This window comes from Thunnus albacares, chromosome 1 (genome assembly GCF_914725855.1).
Source record: "Thunnus albacares chromosome 1, fThuAlb1.1, whole genome shotgun sequence".
Lineage (NCBI taxonomy): Eukaryota > Metazoa > Chordata > Actinopteri > Scombriformes > Scombridae > Thunnus > Thunnus albacares.
In genome coordinates, this window is record NC_058106.1 from 17051407 (window position 1) to 17079248 (window position 27842).

At 39.9% G+C, this 27842-nt stretch overlaps 1 protein-coding gene across 4 annotated transcripts in view; it reads right to left on the reverse strand.

Annotated features, from left to right (window-relative positions):
- The window catches only part of galnt2 (UDP-N-acetyl-alpha-D-galactosamine:polypeptide N-acetylgalactosaminyltransferase 2), a 61087-nt gene extending 39049 nt beyond the window's left edge, over window positions 1–22038 (reverse strand). Inside the window, exons 1-2 of one of the 4 annotated variants that reach the window (XM_044346512.1) lie at window positions 21583–22038; window positions 2279–2338 (exon numbers count right to left, since the gene is read on the reverse strand). In XM_044346512.1, the coding sequence (XP_044202447.1) occupies window positions 2279–2338; window positions 21583–21678 (156 nt within the window). In that variant the 5' untranslated portion in view covers window positions 21679–22038. The remainder of the gene's footprint in view (window positions 1–2278; window positions 2339–21582) is intronic. The other 3 variants (XM_044346522.1, XM_044346531.1, XM_044346541.1) reach the window with 3 other exon arrangements.
- Window positions 22039–27842: the final 5804 nt, after the last annotated feature.

Genomic DNA, 27842 nt, shown 5'->3' on the forward strand with positions numbered 1-27842 from the left:
TTCATACCACGAATTCAAAAATATAAAACTTGACACTAAACAATAACAAGTAAAATCTGAACACAATATTTAAACAACATCACTTACTTTCTGAGCTGTTAAGAATTCAGACTTTCAGTTTTGAAATTCCCAAGAACAATTAGGACTGATTTCTCAGGAGGAAACACATTTTGATTGTTAAAAAACAATTTGACTGGTTTACTTGCAACTCATCATGTTGTAGTCATTCGTCTCCCTTCAGAGTTAATTACATTTTTTCTATTTCACAAAGCGCCTGTTAACAGAGAGAATAATACAATCGTCACTCCATAATCTGCCCCTCTTTGTGGAACAATCTGTATCTGCTTTTCTAAAACCTAAACAAAGCTAAACAAAAGATGGCATCGACACCAGTTATACAACAGTAATTAAACTGTCAGTCTGCTGGTGTACTTTAGCAGGCAGCCTGTCGGTTTCAGTAAGATGATATTTTTTCTGCGACATTTGAAAAACTCTGCAGGATTCACTATGTCCAAATATTAGACAAGTAGAGATTAGGACAGGAGGACAGACAGATATAATAAATCTACCTGGACTTTCACACAGTACTGTTCATGGATTTGTTCAGTCAACAAACACTGTATAAATAAAGATTTTTTTTTAAAAATCACTACGTCTCTCTGTGTCTTTGCGTCCGTCTGTCTCTCTAACATTTCATACGGCATGGCAGAGAGGGAAAGTCATCCAAAACATCACAGAACTATCAGAAGTGTGTCAGACTCGCACTCACATCGCTGCTGATACACGGCTGTGGGAAATGCCTGCTCTACTTCAAACATGTCAGGGAACTCATTAGAGAGTGTGTGACTTTAAAATAATGTCACTCCATAATAAAACCTCTATGCAAGAGAGAAAATGAAGGAGAAAGACAGAAAGAAAGCAAGGAAAAACAAAGAAGAAGAAGAGAGGGGGGGGGTTTGTAAAAGACTTCAACCCTGAAGCTGCTTCAACTGCACTCGTTTGAGAATTCAGACGTCACTGAACAAACTGTGACAAGTCACACCAAGGTGTGTGTGTGTGTATATGTGTGTGTGTGTATGTGTGTGTGGGGGAGATAGAGAGAGATAGAGAGAGAGAGAGAGAGAGACTGAGCAAGAGAGACTCGGGGGGTGTAAGACAGCTCAATGGAGCAATTGTGTGTGCTGGCCCCCTTCCCAAAACCCCATCTGCATCCTACACACACACACACACACACACACACACACACACACACACACACACACACACACACACACACACACACTCACACACACACACATACACACACACAGAGAAAAAAAGACATGCACAGAAAGATGCACACACATTCCCACACAGACACACACATCATCACCAACCTAAAGTCAGCGCACACACAAACCTGAAATCTAACTGACTGTCTTCAGTTCCTGTCAGACTGAGGTGGGTGACGGCTAAATGATCTGACGTGAAGAGGAGGACCCAAGCAGCTCAAATTAAGACGTCTAATAATCGACTTTGCTCTCTCTTGCTTGCTGCCCAGATGCAAAAACAGCGAACTGGCAAACTTCAATCACAACATAACAGCCAAATCATTCAGGAGAGAAAAAAGTCACCCTTGCCTATCATGCCTATTGTCTTACACAAAGATTGTTTGTTAGAAAGACAAACAATTCTGTGATTTCCACCATTTTATCGTTTATTAAAGCTCCTAATAGTAAGAAGTACAAATGCACTTTCGGCGCTCAGAAAATGTCCGCAGGGTGGAACATCTTTCCCACGGGGAAAATCGAGTTTTAAGTATCTGAGCTCTCTGCATCAGTGATTCTCTGAAACTGCAGTTCAGTGACACTGGAGGGAAGTGGGCGGACTACTGACTACTGATTCAACTACATTTTAACAGCGAGATGAAAACATTCAATTTGATTAGAGCTGCATCTACAAATGTTTTTACTCATTTACTCTCTAAAATGTTCGAAAACAGTGAAAGATCACTTCATTAAACCTCAAAGATATTCAGTTTACAATAATATAAAACAAAACAGTAACTATTCCTCACATTTGAGATTCTGGTGAGGCTTTAGCTTTATTTATATAGCACCTTTCAAAAACAAAGTTACAAATTGCATTATATTAAAAACAGATAATGCGAGTAAATTAGATCCAAAACAAAGATACAGACAAGATAAATAGTACAACAATTACCATCTGTTAAGAAAAAGCCATAAGATAAAAGTGAGTCTTAAGAAGACATTTAAAAGATGACACTGAGTTTGCCCGCCTGAGATCTCCAGGAAGGGGGCTCAACAGCTGAGGGGCTGAACATCAAAGACCCGGTCCCCTATAGTGACAAGTCAAGATTTTGAAACCATTAGCAGGGCCCTGGTGGAGGATCTCAAGCGGCGATCAGGCTCATAAGGAGTTAGCAGATCACAGATACAGACAGGACTGACCATCCTGGGCTTTAAAAACAAGCAGTGAAGTCTTAAAATCAATTCTAAAGCTCACAGGTAACCAGTGAAGGGCAACAAGGGTTTTTGTAATGTGGTCACTCCTCTTAGTACGTGTTAAAAGCCTGGCAGCAGCATTTTGTACCAACTGCAGTCTTTGGATGTTACGCCTGGTGATACCAGAATAAAGTGCACTGCAGTAATCAAGTCTGGAGGAGATAAAAACATGGATGACCTTTTCTGAGTCTGCAGAGGAAAGGAAAGAACTGATTTTGGTTAGCTGTCTCAATTGTCATTATTAGATAAGATACATTATGAGACACCCAGACTAGAGGGGAGATTGTTAATGCTGCTAGTGCTGGGGCCTGAGGGGCTAATTATAATCACTTCTGTTTTGGAGTCAGGACATAATACACGAAACATCAGTGGTACCAGGCTTTAACGGGACATACAACTGGATGATATCCTCGTAGCAAAGGAAATCGATGCTATGTCTAGGCATCATTTGCCCCAGGGGTAGCATGTACATAGTGAATAAGAGGGGACCTAAAATAGACTCTTGGGGGACCCCACAAAAGCATTAAAGAGAAGGTCCTGTTCGACAGATAGGAGATGAACCGATCCAGAGCCACATCACTGATGCCAACATAGTATCTCAGGCACCTTATTAAGACATTATGATCCACTGTGTCAAATGCTGAGCTGAAGTCAAGGAGATTTAAAATGGAGTACAGGCCCGTGTTGGCTACAAGCAGTAAGTCATTGGTGACCTTGACAATAGCAGTCTCAGTGCTCTGTAGGGAGCGGAAACCAGATTGAAATTTTTCAAATATTTGCTGTTTATAAAAGATCAGTTGAGTGGAGACATTTTTTTCTAAAATCTTCGATAAAAAAATGCAACTTGGAGATGGATCTAAAATTGCTTCAAACAGAGGGCTCTAGAGAGGCCTTCTTTAAAAGAGGGTAAACAGTGGCATGTTTAAAATAGGAGGGGAAAATACCAGCAGACAGACAGCAGTTAATAATGGCTAAAATATCTGGATCAACCGTCTGAAATACAGCTTTTAAAAACCAAGTAGGAATGTAGTCTGAGGGGCAGGTGGATGATTTTGAGAGTGCAATAGTACATTCCAGAGTAGACAGAGAGATTTCACTGAAGTGGGTTAATGTTGAAGGTGGGCAGGAGTTTCAATAATGATGACTGCCTCCAATAAAAATGTCCCACGTAGCCTGGAATCCCACAATGCCTTGTCAAACGATCACTCATGTCCCATAATGGATGGATGAATTAATTAATTAATAAAAATGAATGGGGGCTAACTTTGTACCACATTCAGTGGGTCTTCACCGATATTTTCACCATTCATTTTAGTGTAAATTTGACCCAAACACAATCATTAACCAGTAAAATGACCAGTGTGGCCACTTTCCCGAAACATTTTCTTTAAGGTCGGCCTGTTGCCCAGGACGACCAACCTGTCTGTTCATCTGTCTCCCTGCCTGTCAGCGATGGTTCAACAGACACAATAAACAGAGCTCAGGTTCATGGTGTTGTGGTGTCCGTTACATCTATTGTTGTAGCACTGTAGTTATCCTTTGAAAAACACACACACACAGGTCTTTTTATGTTCAGTGAGAAGGGTCAGAGACAGGACCTTCTGTGTTTCTGTCTGGGAGAGTGCAGGAGGACACGAGAGAGCATCAAAAGCGATAGATAAAAAGTGAGAAAGAATGCCAAAAAGAAAAAGAAAACTGGAGAACACAGTTGATTCACAGCTGTTGACAGAAGCAGTGAAGAGATCTGTGGGGGTGAAAAACAAGACAGGAGACGACACCTGTTACATTTTCCTCACTGTTATGATGTGAAACTATCCAAACTATGTCTTTTATCTCTCTACTTGAATTTAAAGATGATCCTTTATGCTGTATGAGAGTCAAAACACCCCAATCTGGAGCTATTATACAATCACAAACTTACAATCATCCGTCTGAAAACAAAAATGTTAAATTTCAATTCCTGGAAGGTTTAAAAAAAAAAAAAAAAAAACGCCAGATTTTCATGTGGCAGTAATGATTATTCAGCATTGTGAAAGCTGCTTATTCCCCCGCTGTTAGACGGCGGGAGTTTGAGAATTAATTTGAACAAATGACTCTTGATAATGGGCAAGTTCAGATTCAATTTTCGGAAAAGAGGGAAGGCGCTGCTGGAGACACTGAAAGAGGGAATGCGAAAACAAGACGGGGCGAGTGGGAGAAGAGGAGGGTGAATGATGAAGAAGGGAGGGAGATGGAGTGAAGTGCTGAATCATCTGAGTGTGTCAGCAGAGGGAAAAAAGTAGGTCAGGGTGGTGGGGTGCACAGAGTGGGGATGTTAAAATCCCCAATTCAGTCATACAAAGTCTTTCATCAACCACTTGCTTCCTCTCTTTTCTTTCCCTACACCCCCCTTCCTCCCTGCCTTCTTTGATGCCTTCCCTCCTCCTCCTCCTCCTCCTCCTCCTCCCTGCTCACAGTAAATGATTGTCCCCTCCTTGACCACAGCAGTGGTTTGTGATTACTACGACCAAAAAAATAGTTCCTCCTTGCTTTAAGACAATCTGCATGTTGGGAGGTGCTTTCGTTAGATTGTTTAATACATGAAAATGATGGTGATTTGTGAAAACTGCAGCTCCTGGTGATTTTTTTAGAGAGGATATGATGAAGAATATTGGGAGAGACGTTAGACTGAAAAGGGCAGAAAAAACTAAACTGCAAATAGATTTGGCAAGATTGATTAATTTACAGTAAGACCCCCAAAAACAAGGTTGAGGTCATGAATGTTACGGTACTGATAGCCACTGAAATGTTACCTCATATCATAAGAGTCTGTGTGTGTGTGTGTGTGTGTGTGTGTGTGTGTGTGTGTGTGTGTATATGGAGACAGTTTGGTTGGAACAACAAAATGCTGTAAGTCTATAAATGTTCTCTTTCCCATAAAAGGAGAAAAGTTTTCTGTAAGGCAGCAGGAGAAGGTGTGTTTTCATGGTTTCATGTATGGATGTGAGCAGTAGTGGTGAGTAATGCGTGTATGTTGCTATGTGTGTGTTTGTTTAGGCTGAACTACAGCCAAGATTTCTACAGTCTCCGTCAGTTTTCTTTACCCCGACCTACGTTGCCCCATGTGTGTGTGCTGCATAAAAACGTTATGTTTGTAAGACCAAACACAGAAATGTGGATGCATAACCTTTGCTCTAGATTTGAAAAACCCAGTGTTCATATTATTCCTTGTTAAACATCTGTTTTTGTTAAATTAAGCACATATGCACAAGCCTGATTCCAACTCCCACTGCAGTGTATTAATGGATGTCGACAAACTCCTGTTTGAACATAAACCAGACCTGTTCTGTCTTTGGCCTGGCACCAGTAACATCCTCTAAAAATGCCAATGCAGCCTTTCTGCCATTACACAATGGTATAGATTGTGAGCCTGTTGGCAGGTCAAGTCTGAAATCCGCTGGTTTTATTCCAACATTAACACACAATGTGGATGATGAAATGTAAGCATATTTATTCATGCTACAGAGTCATGAGTCGTATGTGTAGTAATAGAGATGTGAAGTGGATAGAGCCATTTCAGGCTTTCCTGGTTCCACAAGTAAAAGTCTCATTAATTTCTACTTAATATTAATAACAATATCTTTAATTTCTCCTTAATACGTCCATGCATTCTTCCGGTAGACAGTGTTACGTGATTCACAGTTGGAGCAATTCTACTGCAGGTAGAAGCAAAAAAAAAACGTAGAACTTAAAACACAGTACTTTTGAATTCTGGTCAGTTTTGGATAGATTCACCAAGTATGGCGCTGCATATTGTTCCCAACTGCAACAATGAAGCATTTTGAATTAATTAACGCTCTGTTTTGCACTTCTGATGGGTTTCTTCTCCATAGCAACCGCGCCTGAGGCTACTGTAGTAATTAGAACCATCCACCATGCAAAACTAACGAAGTTGAAATAATTTAAACTGGTAGTCAAGAGCATAAACCTATATGATCGTTATAATATCCAGGTGAGTCTCGTGTCTGTATGTTAAGTAACATTGAGGTTAGAGGTGAGAGGAGATCTAAACACAGCATCTACAAACCTGTTATATGATGTCCTGAAAAGATTAAGACTCAAAATACCATCAACCAAAGTCCCTCTTGGATGTTAGCCATCTTTTCACCACATTAGGCTGCTGGAGTTTGTACTCAAGCAGCACCAGACTCATCTAAGTTTGTGGTGTAAAGCCAATCTTTCTGACTAGTGACCCGTTAAAATGAAGCCATGTTTCATAACAAAAAGCAAAGATTAGAAAAAAGATACACCTACTTTTGTGGAGCAGAAACATATTTTTCTGCTTGCCAACCCTGTTTCTCATTTGATCACTCCTCAGTTTCATCTTTTGACCTCTTGTGGGGGTCTTGACCCTCAGGTTGGGAACCACTCATGTTCCCTCTTCATATACGTTTTTGTGCGACAAGAGCTGCGTACATCTGGTCTCGATGGGTCCTCTTTGATGTGAGTGTGGATGCGTTTGTATGCATGCGTGTGTGCATTATAGCACACGCTGAGATCACGTCATGAATTCAGCTTACAAAACGTTAAAACACATCATGTTGGACAGGCAAGGTTACAGACAAGGAGCAGATGTAAGACTTTTAAATGAACGCTAATTACACACTCCAACTCTTGTTCTGTAACTTTTCTGGCACACAAAGGAGATTTTTTTTTTGTAATGGGATACAGGCCCTTTGAAACAAATTACTACTCTCATCATGCAGCTCTCCCTGAGGAAAGGCATACGTCTCATTTTGAGTTATGACCTGTTGTTAAAGTAACTAGACAATGACATATTACAGACCGTTATCATGACGTTTTTATGAACAGTTTAGGGGTGTGGACTGTTTTCAGGGGGTGTTTTTCACAGTTTGGTTCATTTATCATGAATAATTGGCCCTGAAGCATTTTAAAGGCTATGAGAAGAGTCCTCATCATAACATTACATCAGTGACACGCAAGCAACAAACATCTACTATTCATTTGTCAAATTATCAGAGAAAATAAACTGTCCATTCTGTGGTGTTTTGTTCAGTTTGGTGATGTGATTTGAATCTGTTGCTTTTATTTCAACTTGTTAGTGATTGTGATACTGGACTGACAGTTGCAACACTTCCTTTTTATTCAGTTCTGATATTGAGAAATGCATCATGTGTAACATTTGACCTTTATCTCCATAGATCAGTCCAGCAGAGTTTGTATTATTTTATTTTACTCAACCACATTTGAGTTTTTCTCACACTTCTGCTTTGTATTTTCATGATCATCCTGCTGAGAAACTAGCTGAACTCTCTCCAACAGTACAGCTGTGCTGCATTATCTGAAATCGTCCCACAGCATACACAGGTTCACTTGAGGCTGAACTAATTAAAGTGTTGACATGGTTTTTGCTAACAACCCTTAAGACACCATCACCTGCAACTGGTCACGAGTGTTATTCCTATGTGTCCTTTGGGCTGCATTTCTGTGGTTTATTTCTTGTTTCTGTCCTATGCTCATTTGTTGAATCGATGCAGGCTGATTAAAGCTGGGAGAGGATTAAGACAGTATGGCCCTGCAGGAATAATCTGCTCTTGTCTTGTAGTTCAGCTACACATTTTAAACTTCTCCCATCAGTATAAGTAGATCAATTTATCAAATTAGAATCCAGTGTCAAATCCCGCATCAAATCTTATTATGTTTACCTTTCAATAATTTCACCAGCTTAGCTGTGTGGTCATTAAAGTAAACTGAAGTAAACTGAATTTGAAAAGGCTAAAATAACTACAACTTAAATATGTCTAATCAACTTTTGTTGGTAGAAAAATGTTTTTATTCAGTTCACAGCTATAATCTATTGTACTTCAAGAGCCACGTACGCCAAATATTGAAGGTTCTGTTTCAGAGCTTCAAATAATCAAAGTTGAACTTGGCAATTCTTAAATTAAAATTGACGTGAGGTGATCACAAAGTTGGTTCCTGATCAGCTACAGTACACCACTCACACAGTCGGCCGTACAGTGATGTCTCTTCACTAACACTAACATTTCTTCACAAACAATCTTTGGCTGTGAACCAGCTGCAGAGAGCACACTAACGAGAGCCAGACTTTTTACTTTAGTCGTTACGGAATTAACGTTAATTAGCTAAAGCTGATCTAATCTGCCGCCGATGTCGGTTATTTCAACCTGTGACAGCAGCGTCCTGCTAAAAAAAAAAAAGAGAAGCTTGCTACCCTCTGTTGCTCTTTGCATATAAAGAAAGAGTGAGAAAAGAGATTTGTTATCTTCAGAGCTTGAAGAATCTGGATATTTTGCTGACTGGTAAACAGATCCAAAGCCAGAACCTGTACCTACATCAACAAAGACACCAAGACACAGTGACTATACAGACCTTTACTTTCAACACCACATTCAACAGCAGTGCAATATCTACACAAGTTTGATTTTAATTTCTAGTAAACTATGAGAAGTCAGTAATAGCTCAGTAATCAGAAATAGCAACAGCACAGACATCAGTCCAACCAGAACACAAATCCTCTGGTGCCACAATTTATCTCAGTCCTGGCAATGTCGTTCTGTAAATCTAATTTCATTTAGCTGTGTTCATACATTGTAATCAGTCAGCTGACATGAGCCATGCACACACAGCCATCTCTGCTGGCTGTTTATGGCTCTGGATCCTCGTGCTGCTGTAGTTACAACCTGTTGGGTCAATCATTTACAGGCAGGAACAGTGAAGTTTCAAAATTTACAAACCCTTGTGACACGCTCTGCCACCGCCAGTTGTGTGAGGAACAAAGACAGCTGACAGACAGCAGATTGTACTGTAATAATGAAAAAGTCCATAAAAAACAGTCTGTAAGTGTCCCGTACTGTACACCATCCAAACATAAGTACTCCACCTCCTTCCTGAAGTTTGGGCCCGGCCAGCTGTACCTGCGTCAAACTGCAAATTAGCAGCAGACTTGGCCTCATCTGTAACATGACGTTAGACTCCAGAGCATAATAACAAGCAGAAGAGAGGGTGCGAAACAACCCGTTTCAAACCAACCCGAGCTAAGGTGTTAGACGGTTTTAGCTATTCTTAGCTCGTCTTAATGGGGTCTGACACAATCACATCTGCTCCACCCCCACTGAGCTGGAAGCACAGATAAATCAAACCAACCTTTTAAGGCAGAAACACACGCAGAGACACAGAAAAAAAGGCTGCTGGCCCGAGAGCTCATGATATTCTGCTACTCTCTTTACACAAGTGGTTTCTAAAACTGTGGGTTAGGGCTCAAAGTGGGACACGGGATTGCTTCTAGTGGGTCTACACGTGACAAGAATATTTTGTTTTCATAATTGGCTCCCAGGGTGATTTTTTTTTTACTTCAAAAAGAACAAAAAACTAAATCAAAATTTTAAAAAAAAATGGTGTGGGCGAGCAGATGTGCACGAGAACAGAGAAAAATTCACAAAGAAAACAAATAACCAGGAGAGAAAAAGGAAAATGAAGTGGACGGAGAAAGATGGTGGGAGACACAAAGAGAAGTAAGTGTTTTACCATATGGCCTGTTGAAGAGGAACCCAAGAGTTGAACATCATCACACACTCTTGAAATATGGCCGGAGTCAGGGGAACAAGCATCACTACACACTCACAGACAGACACGGACAGTGACATTCAGACCCATCTATGTGAGCACGTGTATACACAGTAATAAATGGATGTTTCCTGGATACGAGGAAGCACTCTGACTATAAAAAGTGCAAAAATCTATATACAATCATCAATAATTGTGGTGAGATCATATCTGGACAATCACTGTTCGTCCCTTAGTTACGGTTGCTACACCCGTTAAGCTTTCAAGCTCTCATATGGCACATATGCAGATTCACTACTTTTAATTTTTCTTGTAATTTTTCAGAAGAGTGGGTCCTTGATTTCAGACTGAGGTAGACAAAGTGGACTTCTCATTTGTAGTCTGCAACTGTTTATTTTTACTGGCTGAAAAGACAACTTGCTGTCAGATTTTATCAGCTGCTACCTTCCTAATTAAGCTGACGTTAGCTCCATGAGCTGACAGAAAGCAGTGTCTCCGGCCAACTTTTTAAATATTTCCAGTTCATTTTAAAGGGAGAAGCCTGTAAAGGAGTCTTAAATATGCTAAAAGACTTAGGATGGATTTAAAGCTGCGAATCCTATTTTCAAACAGCTTTTTTCACTTTTAATGCTACAAGAGGAAAGATTAGGAGAATGTGTTTGACGAACATAACACTATCTCAAATAAAGAGTTTAACGGTTGTTGCTAAAAGCCCAAGATGACGTCCTCAAATGTCTTCTTTTGTCTCGACCAACAGTCCACAACCCAAACATATTCAGTTTACCGTCATAGAAGAAACCAGCTCACGTTTAATAATCGAGAATCAAAGAAGACTTTTTTTTCCTTTAAAAAAAATGACTGAAAACGAATAATCAATTGTCAAAATAGTAATAGGTGATTCATTTAATAGTTGGAAACCAATCAACTAATCGCTGCAGCTGTAGTTCATTCATACATTTACATTTATACACTTCAGCCTGTTTTCTTGAGGAATACAGCAAAGAATTCTTCCTAAAATTAGCTTCCGCGTTTTATTCCACCCAGCTACAAACTGTTTGCTGGCAGCGCTGGTATTCTTGACTGGAACTGATGGGTACGGCAGCTTATTTGGAGTAACAAAGAATTTCCTACCATAAATCACCGTACATGAACTCATACAATTACAACTGGCACAGGATGTTCAGTCCTGAAGCAGCACAACTAGTCTGGTGTTGAGGAGATGCTGTTACACATAAAGAGTCTTGGACTGAGTTTACGTTAAAAATGGAAGGTTTATGTTGAAACAAGCGTACTTTACAATCACACTAAATGTATGTCTCTGTTTAAGACAACCGCTGTGCGAGGTTTCCATCACCAGAGCATTATGGCGTAGCAGTCTGTTTTTAAACACTACTTTTGCTGCTTCAGGAGTCTTCTTTTTTTTTTTTAATTTTTTGTAAGTGATGCAAATTTCAGGCTTTTTCCAGCAGATTTTCACCCACTTGGACAGATGGCTCTTATTCATGCTGCATTCAAGCTACCTTTTTTCAGCTTTTTTTTTTCCAGCCATCCCAGTCAGACACAGCAACTTAACTGGAGGGGATGAATGGAAAAAAAAAAAAAAAAAAACCTGTCTGTCTCCTCCGCCTTGCCGGATTGTGTAACAACTTTTATAAACACATGACAGTCTCAGGCACAAACAACAAATGCTCACACAGACACAGAGTCCAGCATCTGATGACGTGTCTGTCAGAGGAGAGAGAGAGACGAGCCCACAGGAAAAGGCAGCAAAATGGGAAAACATGTGGTTGGAGACAGACTCACACCAACTCTAATTGCTCATTTCATCCATGTCAATCCAGGATTTTCAATCCAAAGCTCTAACAGGCTGTAAATACACAAACACAGTGGAGTCTGTGGATAAAATGGTCAGTTTAGTTTCCAGTGATGAGTTTGACTTTCAACATTCAGTCATCAAATGATTCAAACCCCAAACAGCTAGTCTGTCTGTCAGTCATTCACTATGAATCTTCTTTATTTTAAACTACAAGGAGCTGGTAGAGTTGAGTCAGCACCTCTGCTTCCTGGAATCCATTTCAACATAACTGTAAAAAGACAGTTTACAAGCTTTTTTCTTTGCTAGTATTGACCAACATTACTGTGGAATTTGGACCTTTTTTATTGGCGTTTGTGTGTGAATGTTACAGTGTGTGTTCACATGTACACTCATCCTTTCGTTCCTGCGCAGTGGCGTGTGTGTGGTTATGAGGGTGAAGAGGTCACGAGTAGTAACAGGCAGGAACAGAGTAGGTCCGTGTTTATAGATGTTGGTTTCAATTCAATGAGTTCAATTCGATTAGATGATGAAAATAAAGGTATCAAAAAAATAATTTTCCTGATTAACCGTTTAAGTCATTTTTCAAGCAAATACAGCAAACATTACCTAGTTCAAGCTTCCTGGTTGTGAAGATTTGCTGCTTTTCTTTATCATAAGTGATAGTAACAAACAATTTTTTTAGGTTTTGGACTGTTGATTGCACAAAACAACACATTTGAAGGTGTCATATTGGACTTAAGGAAATTGTAGTGGACATTTTCCACTATTTTTTGCCATTTTAAAAGACCAAATGATTACCAGATTCATCAAGAAAACACTTAGCAGATTAATTGACAATCAAAATATAATGCAATAATCACCCTGATGAAGACTTAGAGTCGATGCGCATTGGTCTGTTTGATTGCCTGTTCTCAAAGAATAGATGTATTATTTCACTCGAAGACGGAGTGCCTTTTGTTTTTTTCTCCATGGCTGTCTGCGCCACTTAAGGACTAATACTCAGCAAGACTTCCTGGATTCTGTTTTTTTGTAATGCAATAATCATTTTACTGAAAATGTGTTGTAACATACATTTTCCTCAACCTGATTTCTCCATTTTAACTGTAGTTACTTGTTTCCTACATTTCCCAGAGTTCCTTTAAGCAACCCCCAGAGAACTGAGCATCTGACAGCAGCAGCAGTGATAGTGACAGTTGCTCCTAGTTGAGAAAAACTGAGTTGATTTTACACACATAACACAACCTGTCTTATGACTGCATTGCATTCTGGTCTATTGAGGCTGCTGTCAGTCATATATCTGCTTCTTCTTCTTCTTCTTATTCTTGAGAAATTGTTGACATAACTAGTGCAAACATGGCAAGAAAGAAGGCCTTGCTTATTTACTCTGACACACAAACAAACAAAACAAAATAGGCCAAGAAGTCATGTCAAGTTTGTAGCACTTAAACAGAGATACCAATCACTTGCTCGGACAGTCAGAGGAGAAGATTCAAAGTAAAAATACCTGGAGCGAACAGAACTATGAGTGTTTTTGGTGGATTGTTCCTCACAGAATGACACTTTTACTGAGCAAAGCAGAAACAAATGCCAGTTCATTATTGAATGGCCGTGATGTGATACAGGGTGAGAAATTAACACCTCCAACCAAACCAGTGTTGAAAAATCTATCTGCCCACCACTTTGGCAGAAGTCCAGACATTATCTGGACACTTCGTCTATTGGAAAAACCAGTTTGGAGTTTCAACGCAGGAGCGACTCTGCTACATACAAGACTTCTTATGGATCACTCTGGCTGTAGTTCATCCTTTCTCTTCTTTGTAAAACTATGAATAAAGAAGAAACTATACTCATGTTGCGACAGAATAATACTTTTAAATTATATCTAAATAAATAATATCTGAAATAAATATGTTCTTTCTATTTCAACCCAAGAAGAATGCAAGAAGACGCTCTGCACTACAGTCATCCTGACGGGGAGCTTGAGGCAGATGCACAATGTCAGCATCAGGATTTTGTGACCCAAATGTGACAGATCCACACACATCTACTGTGGAGGTTTCAGGATGAGGAGGAGGTGGGTGGCAAAGGATGCCGGTTTATATTTGCCTCGTAAGTCGGCGGTAACAAACAGCCGAGAGCGGGGCAGACAGAGACTCTGTATCTTTCAAAAGACATATGCCGATACAGGCTGTTTGTCTTTTATTTGCTCGCCTTATAAATATGTCCAACAGAAGGCCATTTCAACTGCAGATCACAGGACACAAATCTGTGGTATCTGAACTCTTGACAAGCCATTATATGTCACAAAAGGTTGAGCTCAACTTCTCTGAGTCATCTGGTATAATGTCAGTGCAACAATTTGTCCTTCAGCTCGTTGAATATAAAAACGATATTCAAATAGTGAATCCTGATAGAGACACCCGAGTTGAGTTTCAAGTGCAGCTACATTTAAAGAGAAACAGCAAAAAAGCTTGTATTTGCAGAGATCCACATTCATTTTCAAGTGATCTGCTCCCAACACTTTTTTTTTTTACATTCCAGTCAGGCAAAAGACAGAGTACATTATTTCAATTAAAGCATTATCACAGTCCAGTAGCAGTGACTGTGGAAGCGCACCATCTAATTTACATGGGTGGTTGCTGTAATTATACTTGTCATTTATTTAGTGATTTGAATGTCCTTGCCACAAATAGGGCACAGGCAAAACATCATGGCTACCTGCGCTCCCTATCAGGCCTATTTGAATAGTTCACCCTGATAACAGGAACACAGATTGCTGCTGACCTGACCATTTGTTTTTATGGCGAGAGTTCAGACGACGTCAACTTCATTTCTGTGACGCGGCTACGCTAGTTTTCTTCTCAGTGACAAATTGAAACAAAAAGAAAGTTGCTCTGTTTTGTCTTGATGTTTTAAATAAAAAAGAGAGAGCTCTCCTCCCATCATCATAAACAACGGATATCCTCTTTCCTTTAAACTTTTCCATGAATGCACGTCATCTGTCAGGGAAGAAGAAGCTTCACACCCTCGGATGCAACGTGCTGTTGTGTTTAACCACAAGAAACCTGCCACTGACCAGGAAGGGTGGATACAAGACACAGAAAGACAGATTACATATGAAACTAAAATTGAAGGCAGGAAATAAACGGTTCTCATGCCACAGAGTAGAACGTAGAGCAGAAGAATGACAGCTGGTTATCAGCAGAAATAAACCTTCACGGTGCTATTAACTAAACTATGTGTCTTCTTGGCAGTCTGTATCTCCTTGTATCTACACAGCTGTCTGTCTGTTCACTGCAGCCAGTCAGTCATCGCGTTTCAGGTCTGGCAGATCAGGACTAACTCCTTCTGACTGGTGGAAACAAAAGCTGCCAAAACCCGACACAACCCACCATTCTCTGCATTTGGATCCAGCCAAACTCTTTTTTTTTTTTTTCCTACCACCTTTTTCTCCCCATCGTCTCATCATTCTCCCTCCAGCTCCTCCTTCTTTAGGGGACTGAATCACAGTTACTGGTCTGGGAAAAAGTAAGTGGTATCTTTATTTGTGCCCTGACTCAGTCGAGCATCTGTCAGAAGAGATCATTCATTAAAAGAGAGGAACAGTCAATACTTTAAACTTTAAACTGTATTTCTGGAAAAAGTACCCAGGGATCCCTTGGCTTAATTTAAACCTTTTATCGATCCAGTCCTCGCTCTGTGGCACTGCATTTAGTTAGCTAGCAACAATGGGTCTGCTCACTGGCTGAAATTACATTGTATTCTGCCATTATAAACATATTGAACTGCTGGGGCCTCAAGTGGTTTCAGACCCTGATTTCTTTTAGCTCGATGACTGTAGTTACACAACAGCAGGAACTCGGCCACGTGTATGAATGTGTCATATGTGCATAGCGTGTATTACTGTATGAAATGCACAAGTGAATGTCTATCAGTGATGTCATGGTGGACAAGGATGTTGTGTCTTCCTGCAGCAGACAGTGCGGGCTCCTGTGCGGAGCAGCAGAGATGAGCATCCACCTTGTTCCGCACGCTAAGTAACACCAAAGACTAAACACAGAAAGTCTAATCTATTTTATAATGCAACACCGTCACTGAGAGTGTGATCTGCAACTGCTCTACTTTTCTAAAAAAAAAATTCCGCTTTTTAAAAAAAAAAAAAAAAACGCTCAGAGCCAGCGAAGTCACGCTGCATGCGATGAGAGGCAGATGTATTGATAAAACGGGAGTCTGAGACATGCGCAGACAGGCAGAAACTAAACGCCTAGAGCTGCAGATAACAAGAGACTAACTTTTTCACTCACGAGTTCTGGTCCAGCCAGCGTTACAAACTCAGAATCCCTACTGAGCCGATTCATGTGTGCTCTCTCTCTCTCTTTCCTCAGTCTGCTGGAAAAAAGAAAAAAGCACTGAACTCCTGCAGGAGCCTCAATCCTCTGCCACCAACCAGAAACTAATCCAAACCTCTGGCTGCTCACAACACTCAGAAATTCGTGCAATTCACTGTTCTGATCCACCTTTGGCTGAGAGCTCCATATCAACAGTGGACTGTGTGCAAGCTCAGTCATTCCTCGCCCGGCATCTAATCTCTGTCAATGTGAACGTAATGATTCTTATGCTATTCTACATGTTTTAGAGAGACGTTTGACATTCGCTCATGCCACACACACACCTCTCATCTCAAGAGGAAGAAAAACACTCTATTTACAGCTTTGATAAATCCAATTACCGCCTGTCTGCAGCTTTGCTCCAACATCTGATAAGTGTCTTAATAAAGTCTGTGTTTCTTCGTTTTTCCTGTGCTTCGGTGCCACCCTGCACGACGCTGCCACTTAGCTTCCCTCCCACACCGCTGATTAGCAGGAAAGTAGACTCAACAGAGGGACGCTTCCTTCTCAAGTGCTGGAAGGAAAAAAAAAAGCCTGTGAGGTCTGTCCAGCAAGGAAGACTTTAATGGGGCATCCTGGTGAGCGAGCAGGCTCATGTTTGCAACATTATACGTCCAGCGTAAAACAATGTACTCACAGAGACACGGGTTTATACTGAGTTCAGCTGCTGGGTGTCTCCCAAAGTTTCCTGTCATTCTACATGCAAACTGTGTGATGTGCATGAGAGGAGGAACGAGGAGGAAACTACACTTGTGCTAAATCAAGTGCACGTAATGTCATGATAGAAAAGAAGGAGATTTTCACAGTTATCATTATAGAAATACAGGAAGGCATTTCCAATTTCCTGCAGAAAAACCATGGACTTTGATGCAAAGATTAAATCCTCCATATTACTATAATTTTTCATCTCATCTCTGTTAGTTTTAGAACCACCAAAACGAGGTTGCAGCCTGTTGATGGGTAGGTCAAGCTCACGTAGCGCTCAGCTCAAGTGTCAGCTCTTGTCCTCTCAGTTTACACTGTAAGTCAGTGTGATTCAGGACAGTGAACCTGAGAAATGCTCAGGAACACTTATCACTGTGTACACTGTTGATTAGAATAAAAGGAGAGACAAAGTTTCCCACTAACAGCTCTGAATCCACGATCAAAGATAGGAGGAACATTTTGTACAAAGGTGTGCTCCTGACCTTTGGAGACATTTGGTGACATACGCACTTTACTTTTTTTTGCCGTACCACAACAGCTTGGAAGAAATCTGTCAGAAATGGACACTGTAATAGCTCAGAGCAATGTCACAAGGCACTGATACAGACTTCAAATCGTTAATTGGCATAGAGACTCCAACAAGTGAGACATTCTTCCACATTCGGTACATTTAAACTGATAATAGTAGAAATGCTGTTTGGTAAGCACTTTGATCTTAAGTGCCACAGTATCATGGTTGTGTGTGACAGAGCCGGGGAAGCTAGTTGAACTAATTCCTCTGGCAGAGACACTGTTCTTCGGATTATTCAGAAGTGGGCATTTTGAATTAGCTGCTATGACAGTGTGAGTCCTGCTCAGGCTGGCAGGCAGCAGAGCTGCTGGACTGGAGACTCTGAATTCACCACAGTCCTTGTCGGCAGCAATGACACTACAAACGTGTCGCTTTGTGAGGTGTAATGTTGGATGGAGGCACTTCCTGTGAACAGTAAGAGGTGGCTGAGTCCTGTCTGTGGGAGCTACATATGAATATCCATTGTTTTTTGTTGCCTGATATGAGTCGTTTGGATTTTTATGTAGTTAAAAATGAAACCACTGCCTAGAAACACACTTCTTGTCTGATTTTCTTTGCACTGCTCAACACTGCACAGACTGTCGAAAGAATGAACGCACACACAAAAGTTTATAACACAATCAATTAATGACCTTTACCATTCGGCCATTGGCAAAAATGAGGCACAGATGATCTGTTGATGATGTTTTTAGGAGTTGATGGCAAGTATACTAGTGCAAAAATGATGAAGTTGATTAATCAACAGAAAATGAATCAGCAGCAATTTTAATCACTGATTAAACAAACAGTCTTTTGTTCAAGCTTCTCAAATGTCATAATTTGCTGCTTTTCTCTTTGGGTTTTGAAGTTTCAGTCAAATACATCTAGCAATTTGAAGACCTGAGCATTTTTTTAAACTATTCTAAAGACATTTGATAAACAAACAAAATCATCATTAATTGTTAATGAAAATAATCCTTGATCGGTCACCAACACAACTAGTTACAAATCCAGAATTTTTAATTTCCTGCAGATTTAAAACGGGATCAGTCACCTGCAAGGGTTTAAAATCTTGGTTTTGAATCGGTTTCATGGGCCTGAGGTTCAGGAAATTTAGTCCATCTGTGTAAAGCCTTCGTATAAGCCTGGAGTACTATTGAAAAATTCACTAAATCACAGCTCCAAAGTTTATTTCATGTCAGCAGTAAGAAATTATTAAATGCGTTAAAAGGCTTTCAACGAGAAGGAGGATGTAATGGAACAGTTACCTTGGTGGCACCACCCTTCTTTACACAGATTAAATCTCCCTCTGTGTAAAGACACCAGCCAGGTGCAGCCCATCATCCAGCCTCCTTATATTAATGCTGCCCGCAAAACGGGAGAGAGAAAGTTGCTTATCATGGAGTGTCACTTTGACCCCTTAACAACCACAAAACACACACACACACACGCACACACACACACACACACAGAGCTATCAGCCTAATGGAAAAGTAAAAGGGCTGCTCTGGTTGACTGGAGCCAAGCAAACACCGAGAGACAGATAGGACAAGACAAGAGACAGGTGGAATACACACATGTCGTTCACACACATACACAACCAAATCTAGATGGGTAATACAGGCAGTGTACTGTGTACACAACCACCCACATAGAGCACTTCATACATAGACACAACAGGTTATTAAACTATATTAGCACACACACACAGTGAGCACAACTGGCTGTTCTCCCACCACAAAAACTGAATTTGCTCTCTCTCTCACACATACACACACACGGAATATATATGTGTGTTATGGTAACATGTCTTCTTCTACATGTGAACACCTGGAGGATATTTTACTTCCATTTCACACATGACATACTGTTGCAAGTCTGGTATGTGATGGCTGGAGTCAACACCTCCACATACACTGAGTCAATCTCACCAGCTATTACCATGACTACTACATTTCACAATGGCTTTAATAGTGCATGACGATGAATGTGAATCCAGTGATTCAAGACCAACAAGTTTCAGGAGTTACAATAAACCCGTTACATGACTTACTGGTAAAATAGGGTAATCATCATTCTGACTTACAGAATATGGTGGTTTATTAGGTAAACTGAACTAGAACTAAACCAGCCTAATACAGCAGCCCTGCAATAAATCCTAACTTCATGACTGATTTAAAGAGGTGTTGATTCAACTTTATTGTCAGTTTAGAGGCTGTGTGGTGCTGTTAGACTGTGTTGTGTTGTGTGACACCTACATGGTTATCTAATAGGGTTGCAACTAATGAGTGTTTTATTGATTACTTGATCGTAGAGCTGCGACGATTAGTTGACAGAAAATTAATCAACAATGATTTTGATCATCTGGATAATGATTTCAGCAATTCTTTTTAGCTAAAATGACAAAAATTCTTGTATTCCAACTTCCCAGATGTGAATACTCTCTGGTTTTTGTGCCCCTCTGTGATAATAAACAGAATATCTTTGGGTTTTGGACAGTTGGTTGGACAAAACCAGACATTTTGAAGAGTAACCACAAGCTCTGGGGACTTGGGATGAACATTTTTCAAAATTTGCTGACCACACGAATAACTAATCTGTCCGATAGTGACTGACTCAAATAGCTGAATCAGGCACCAGTGACAATGGGCCGATCTGGTATCGCACACCATTATTTTAATATACAACAATTCAGTTAATTTATATCTATGTATTTATTTGTTACATTTTGTTTTACAAAGTTAGGAAAGCAATGTTTAAGTCAAGCCTGATGTTGCCTTAAACATAAAACAATGATCCCAGTCTCTTCCACACAGTGAGGCATACAGCTTATTAATTTAACACTGGTATCGGATCGGTACTAGGTATCGGCTTATACCTAAAGCCAAGGTATTGGGACTGTAAAAGCTGGATCGGTGCATCCCTATAGATTAATCAATAATGACAGTGATAGTTAGTTGCAGCCCTATTCTATAAGGCATCAGGAAATAGTGAAAATATTCATTCCTAGAGTCCATGGTGGCGTCTTCACGTCCTGTCTTGTCCAACTGACATCTAAAAACCCAAATATGTCCAGTTTACTCTCTTTCTGACATTATTTGCTTGGGTAATGACTTAAATGAGGAATCGATTATCAACATATTGAATTTGTGTTGATCAGTTAATGGATTCATTGTTCCAACTTTAGTTTCTAATATTTTGTTCACACTTATTGGTGGGTTGGACAAAATATGGGAGACATAAAACTGAATCAACACCTCTCTTTAAACAGTTTAAAAAAGGGACATTAGATCGGGGTTTATAGCAGGGCTGCTGTATTGGATCAGTGCGCCTGACAAACTGAGTAACAGTGTAAAAATGTCTTTACACAGCAGACAGACAATCTGGACTTCACAGCAGTCACGTTTAACTGAATCTAGGCTGTTCCCACAGTAGAAAAAAACGAACTAATGTTTAAAGCCATCACATCCTGACAGCATGCTGTATCAGTGCTGTAACCCTGCGTTAATCTGCACACTTCCTGATCTCTGCTCATTTCTCCAGCAGCAGCAGCAGCAGCAGCAGTGCTGACGTGCTCTATAGGCTAACCCCCCCACCTCCCCCCCCGGCCCTGTGAGCCAGGCCAGCAGCCTCATATTAATAACAATCACAATGCATGCTTTCAACCTACATCCTGCTCTCATATTAACCCATTAAGGTGGTTAACACGCTGCCCGGAGTGGACGTGCTCCGCTCCCCCTGCCACGGGAAGGCAATCACCGGCACAGCGGGAGGTCCGTGCACACCGACCGGCCAGCCTCAGCTATCTACCCCGCTGCCCATGTCCACACTCATCTCTCCCAAATCGATGCCTGCCCACTGATACTAGCAGGCCTTTTATCACATTCCTCACAGCATCGGTGTAGCCGCAGTCGAGCCCCCGAGAAAAACAGCACAAAACATCTTCGCTTTGTCCTGGAAGAAAAACCCCCTTCACGGACACCGAGGCGGATCGTGTGGCCGCAAAAAGCAGTCGAGGAACGGAATTCCTACCTTTCGACTCAACGCTGTCCCCGAGTAGAAGTAGTAGGCTATTCCCAGCACCCACAGCACCGCAAAACATAACAATATCCTCGATTTCCTCCGCATGATTGTGTCGTTTTTTGCCGTCCGCCTGCCCGTATGTGCGTCGTGGCTCCGGTGTGGCTGTAACTCAGCGGCTCGCCCCGGTCTGCTGTGTCCGTGCAAGGCGCTCCGCCGTGCGGCTTCGGCAGGCTTCGCCAGTCGGTAAGGGGGAGCGGAGGGAGCAGGAAGCAGCCAGCCAACATCAACGGGGTTAGAGGGCAAAGGCTAGCCGACTCTAATCCAATCAAACACCGGCTCAGGCAGCCCTGGAGGAGGGAGGGCCGGGGCTGGCAGAGAGGCGAGCCGTGCCGTGCTATAAGAACAGAGGGGGTGGGGACGGTCCCTGTAGGAAAGGATTGTTGTAAAATGTCAGATATGTGGCTCTGGGAGCTGTGAGAGAGGGTCTGTGATTATGTGGTTTCACTGTCTGCTATGAAGCTGTGCTCTAGGGGCGCCAGAGACTTTAAACCGGGTCAAATAGGAGGAAACACTTCTTCATATGTTTGGACACTGTATGGATACCAAAAGACTGTGGAAGGACTAGAGTAGATTTATTACTATGGCAATTAGGGCTGGGCAATATATTCATACTATATCGATATCGCGATATGAGACGAGATATCGTCTTAGATTTTGGATATTGTAATATTGTGATATGGCATAAGTGGTTTTAAAAGCTGCGTTACAGTAAAATGATGCAATATTCTGAACTTATCAGACTGTTTTAGCTGTTCTATTATTTGCTCTTACCCACTTAGTCATTATATCCACGTTACTGATTATTTATCAAAAATCTCACTGTGTAAATATTTTGTGAAAGCACCAGTAGTCATCCCTACAATATTGTCACAATATCGATATCGAAGTATTTGGTCAAAAATATCGTGATATTTGATTTTGTCCATATCACCCATCCCTAAAGGCAATAAGATCAAAGAATATCGAATCATTCTTTTAGCAAAATTTCATGTCCACAAATCCAAATTTAATATCTCTGAACCTTTATTTAAAAATGAAATCAAACAATACATGAAAATATTTTTTCCTGAAAAAACAAGAAGGCTCTCAAAACAATAAGTTTGTGCACCTCCTTTAATCTATTTGTTTGAATGACTAATGTGTATATATATATATATATATATATATATATATATATATATATATATATATATATATATATATACTGTCCCCTGGCATTTTGCTTATCTTGTTTATTCTATTGTGATTGACAGATGAACGCTCTTTGTATAATAAAGAATGTTAAAAATAAATCAATAGGAGGAAACAAAAACTTTTTTGAAGAAGAAACTGCACAATAATATATGGCAAGACATACATCATCAGTAGTACTCTCTTTAGAAAACGGAGCACACAATGTAAACAGAATTATAACCTAATAAAAGACAAAAACAAGAAATAAAATAAAATAGCTAAGGGGTCGCTGCTCATTATTCTGAGGATCAGTAATGCTCAGTAGTTTGTTTGGTTTTTTTGCTGTTTTTCATACTTCAGTGATTTGTAGTGCAGTGCTAGTTCTCTCATACAAACCACCGATAACGGTTGTGTCTTAATACATTTACGGATTTTATGGATAAAAAAAATGTATATAAATAGTTTTCTTTTCGTCCATTATAACTTGAAATTTAATATCACATCTGGTCAAATGGGAGAGAGAAAAAATGTTGGATTTTGGCCAATCCTACATGTCACACCAGATATGTAGGATTGCCATAAAGACAAAAGAAAAATAAGGAAACACAAGCTGTCTGGTTCACATCACATCAGGATGCCTCCTGACAGACTGCAGGAAATATCTGAACACAACCTGAAAGTCATCTTTAATCTTCCTTTCACTTTCACTTCTTTCTGTGCTGAGTCTCCTTCCTGTGGTTACTGTTAGTCTGGTGGAAAACCTCAGGCACAGCTATGGAAATAAGTCCAGGACTTTTTTTTTCTTGATATTTTTTCGTTTTTTAACAGCTTAATGCATACAAATCAGCTCCACATAGAACATTTTATCCGTTTTCTTTCTCATTTTCTCCCTCTCAAGTAATCTTCCCAACCAGAAAATTAAACTGACACACAAATTTATAGCCAACAAACCATTATCAGGTTCTAAATATGAATAAACAAACATGAACGTGAAAAAAAAAAAGTTTTACATTTGATAAATAATGAAAACACAAACAAACATTTAACAGCTGAGCAGTTGATTGACAGAAAAGTAATCACAACTGTTTTGGTAACTGAATAATCGTTAAAGTTCAAACAAAAATAGCAAACATTTTCTTGTTCAAGTTCATCAGTTTTGGGGATTTGTTGCTTTTCTTTATCATATGTGATAATAAATTGAATAAAAACTGAGAGTCTAAGTACAGAGGAAGTTGTATCGCTGTACAGATTGTACAAAAAAAAGCCACCCGAGGGAAATTTGTGATTTGTTATATTTGGCTATATAACTAAAAATGGACTTGACTTGAATATTCTCAGGTTTTTGAGTGTTGGTCGGCCAGAACAAGTAATTTGATAACCTTACTTACTTGGCTCTAGGAAGTTGTAATTTTTCAAAGTCAAATGATACTTAATATAACATTAATTATGAGCTTGTTAGTTGCAGCCATAATAAGAATGTCAAACCAAACATCTCAACCCTTGATCACAGCAGCAGAACTTTCTATACAGTCTGTGTTGTAAACTAAAAGAGTATTAAAAGTTTGGCACACGCATGTTGGTCTTAACAACTGAAAAAGACTTAAATTGAAACTTTAACTTAGATTATACTTCATGTACGTCTCTGACTTTGTACAGCAAACCAGAACTTACCTCAAAAGTATTTACTGGCATGGTGAGTTAAGTCTCTACATCAGTATTCTTAGTTGGCTGCATGTCACAGTACAGACCTCAGATAAAACCAGTGAAATGCAAGAGGTCACCCACTGCTTCCAGTCAGACACTAACTATGAATGGCTTGTTTGTTGTCTGCTGTCACAGTGGGAATTTCAGTAATTATTTTATTAGATTTGGAACACGACATGTTGATTTTATGCTTAAAGTCAGAGGAATACCTCAGATAAGGTTAAAGAGAGACATGCCTCGACTTCACTGAGCCACATAATTATGAGATTCAAAGTCATACAAAGATACAAAGACTAATTATAAGGAAGAAAACTGAATAATGAAAGTTAATGAAGAAGTAATCAGATCAGGTGGTGCATTTTCTTTTAAGCAGAATAGTGGAAATCGGCCTCCGTAAAATCCAGTTAATGACTTTTGGATACAGAAAAGAGAAGCATTAACGCATCTTGTAGGTGACAGACTGTCTTTTGAAAACCTTTAAATATTTTGAGACCTTTGGGAGCAAGTTGACCTGTCAGTGTTGAACAAGTCAAAAGCCCAATTATAAGAGATTTCTCTCAGGTGTGTGACACTCAGATCATCTCTGCTTGAGACAGATCTCCACTTGAACACCTTTGACTAAACTGAACTGAAGGTCTGCTTCATTCTGCCTCTGACATTCTTCAATTTAATGGCAACAAAATGTGATTTTAACTGGAGAGCAAAATGCCCCGCAGTCCAGGTTAAAAAAAAAAATACTCTCAATACACACTTTGTGCTCTGCCTCCATAGAGTGTCCCAGCAGTATTACACACACACACACACACACACACACTCACATTTATTCATTGCTGCTGCCGCTACGGTGGTCTGAGGAGAGACTCAGAGTGTTTATGTTACCTACAGTAGTGTTAGAGCATGGGAGAGAGAAACAGATGTGCAAGTTTAGTGGTACGGAGGTAAAAGAGGTTTTTATCTTCTGCCCTTTGCCTCGGATGTCCAAAATAACTGTTAAGAGGGTCTCAAATTACCCGTGAAGAAGGGCAGTTTGGTTGCCAGAAATAGAGAACACGCCACAGGTCTGAACTTGTTGACCATCTAACCAGTGTAGTACCTGTCAAGAGTTACTTTAAATGGGGTTAACTTGTGTGTTTAAAGTTGTACAAAAAGACACATAATCAGAGGACAACTGCAGGAAGGTGTTTTTTTTAAGATAAAAACAGAAATCTTCTAAGTTTCAATTAAATGGTCATTCAAACATCAGCCAAACTACAGCACAACCTCTGCCTTAGATTGACAGACTTATTCATGCAAGCAGAGTAACTGGAATAACAGGCATCAGTGTGAAACTTTTGGTTTGTCTGTACATTCACTAAAGTTCAGAAAACAATAAAGACCAATAATAAAAAGGCTAATATTGCAATGAAGACAGGCAGGTGATTCCAGATGGATGTAATGTTACCAACAGACTAACGACTTATATATGATGCCTGTTTTGTCAGTTACAGTAACATATGCAGGTCAACTACCACCATATAATACTGTATGTAGAACACAATGTAATTGTTGTCACTGAGGGAGCAGAAAAATGCACAATATACTAAGTTCAGCAAATAAAAAACTGTTAAAGCTAAGACCATCAAATGGTCTGTCAGGCAGGCGACCCAAAGATTTAAAAAAACAAATGAATTCAAGTAAAAGTAAAGGTCTTTTAGCTGGATGGGCGAGATTGTGTAAAACTGGTCTTACTGGAAGAACTGCTTGAAACAACAGTAAAGAGGTGCAGCTGCCAAGTATTTGTGAGATGCAGAGAATCCTGCATGTTTCCAGATGTCTTTATGTATGAGCTGGATCTGCTGTACTGGAAACACAGACTCAGAGGATTTACCTTCTTCAGAGACACATCTTGTTAGTATTGTGGCTTGTCTCAAGTTGTTGATTAATTTCACTACTGGCTCTCTATAGACATCTCTGCAAGTGTGGACAGAACATTTTATCCAGCATTACCAGATTCATAATAATTTATAACACAATTTCCCATAAACTGTATTTAGAGTTATAATCTTCAGCTTTGCAGCATTAAATCAATATTGCGCAGATTACAGTACGTTGATGCTTTTGGATCTTAGCTATAGTCCCTCCAACAAACATTTATCTGGTGAGCAGTGATTTTTTTTTTACTGAACAGCTTTGTAGTACTGCAATATTCTTACAGTTAATGTAAGTGAACACATACTATGTCACACCCACAGATATTAATACACTAACACAAGCCTAAAACAAGCCTCTATTGTCTACAGAAACTGGCAAAGAAACAACATAAAGGTTAACTTTAAACTGATGTACTGACCTGCTCATAGACCCTGCTTCCATTGAGATTTTAAGGAACTGATGCTGCAAAGGAGCTGGGAGGATGAGTTCAAGCCGTTTGCTGTCTGAACTGTTGACTGAATGTCTCGTTTGTGAAGCTTTTATTGAGGTAAAAGGCTCTTAGAGGAACTAAGTGGTTTTGTAAACAACTTTCCATTTTCTTGAAGATTTCTTTGATAGTCCTGTTTTATGTCTACTGTACAAAAACCTTGAGGTAAAATTGTGAGCTGTAAAAGGAAAAGTTCTCAGCTAGTGCACTCAAACCTCTTCGCAACCATAATATGAGCAAGTATGAGCTGTGTGAGCAGATACAAATAATTTCCCCTCACAACGTTTATCTTAATCTAAACAGTTTTCTTTAAAGGTCCCTAAACCCTGTGAATCCAGGAGAACTAGAGTCTTTATAAATGTGGACTTATATTTTGTCACAGCCCTGAATCAGTATTCTTCAGGTTTTTCATCAGTTTAAACTGCAAAAATCAGTTTACAGCATGAAAACCCTGAGTTGTCACTGACTGCCAGACTTTCAGCAGCTGATCTATTGAGGAAAAGTGAAATAAAACGACTGTCAGTTCAGTTTATCTACGCATAAAACAACCAGCCATTAGGGTGACAAGTGTTCCTACTGGGGGCGTTTTACAGTGACAGACTTACAGTAGAATGTAGATACCTTCATTGGTTAATAAGAGAGCTTTACACTCACAAGACAAACATTTAGTTTCAGCAGCTGAACTTGACTTAAAGGTTTGTATGTTTTGTTTTTCAAACAGAACATGTGAAGTGAATGCAAACAGTTACTGAGGTTGGCAGGAGGTGAACAGCAGACATTTACTGCCCTAAAGCACAAAACACCAACAGAAATATCATAGCTTTTCTTTAAATCAATGTGCTTAAAAGAGAGTTGTGATAACAGAAACAACAGGAATTCCTGTTCTGTCAGTGTCTTTATCATGTCAAAGCCAAATCAAGTCTCTGTGAGTTGG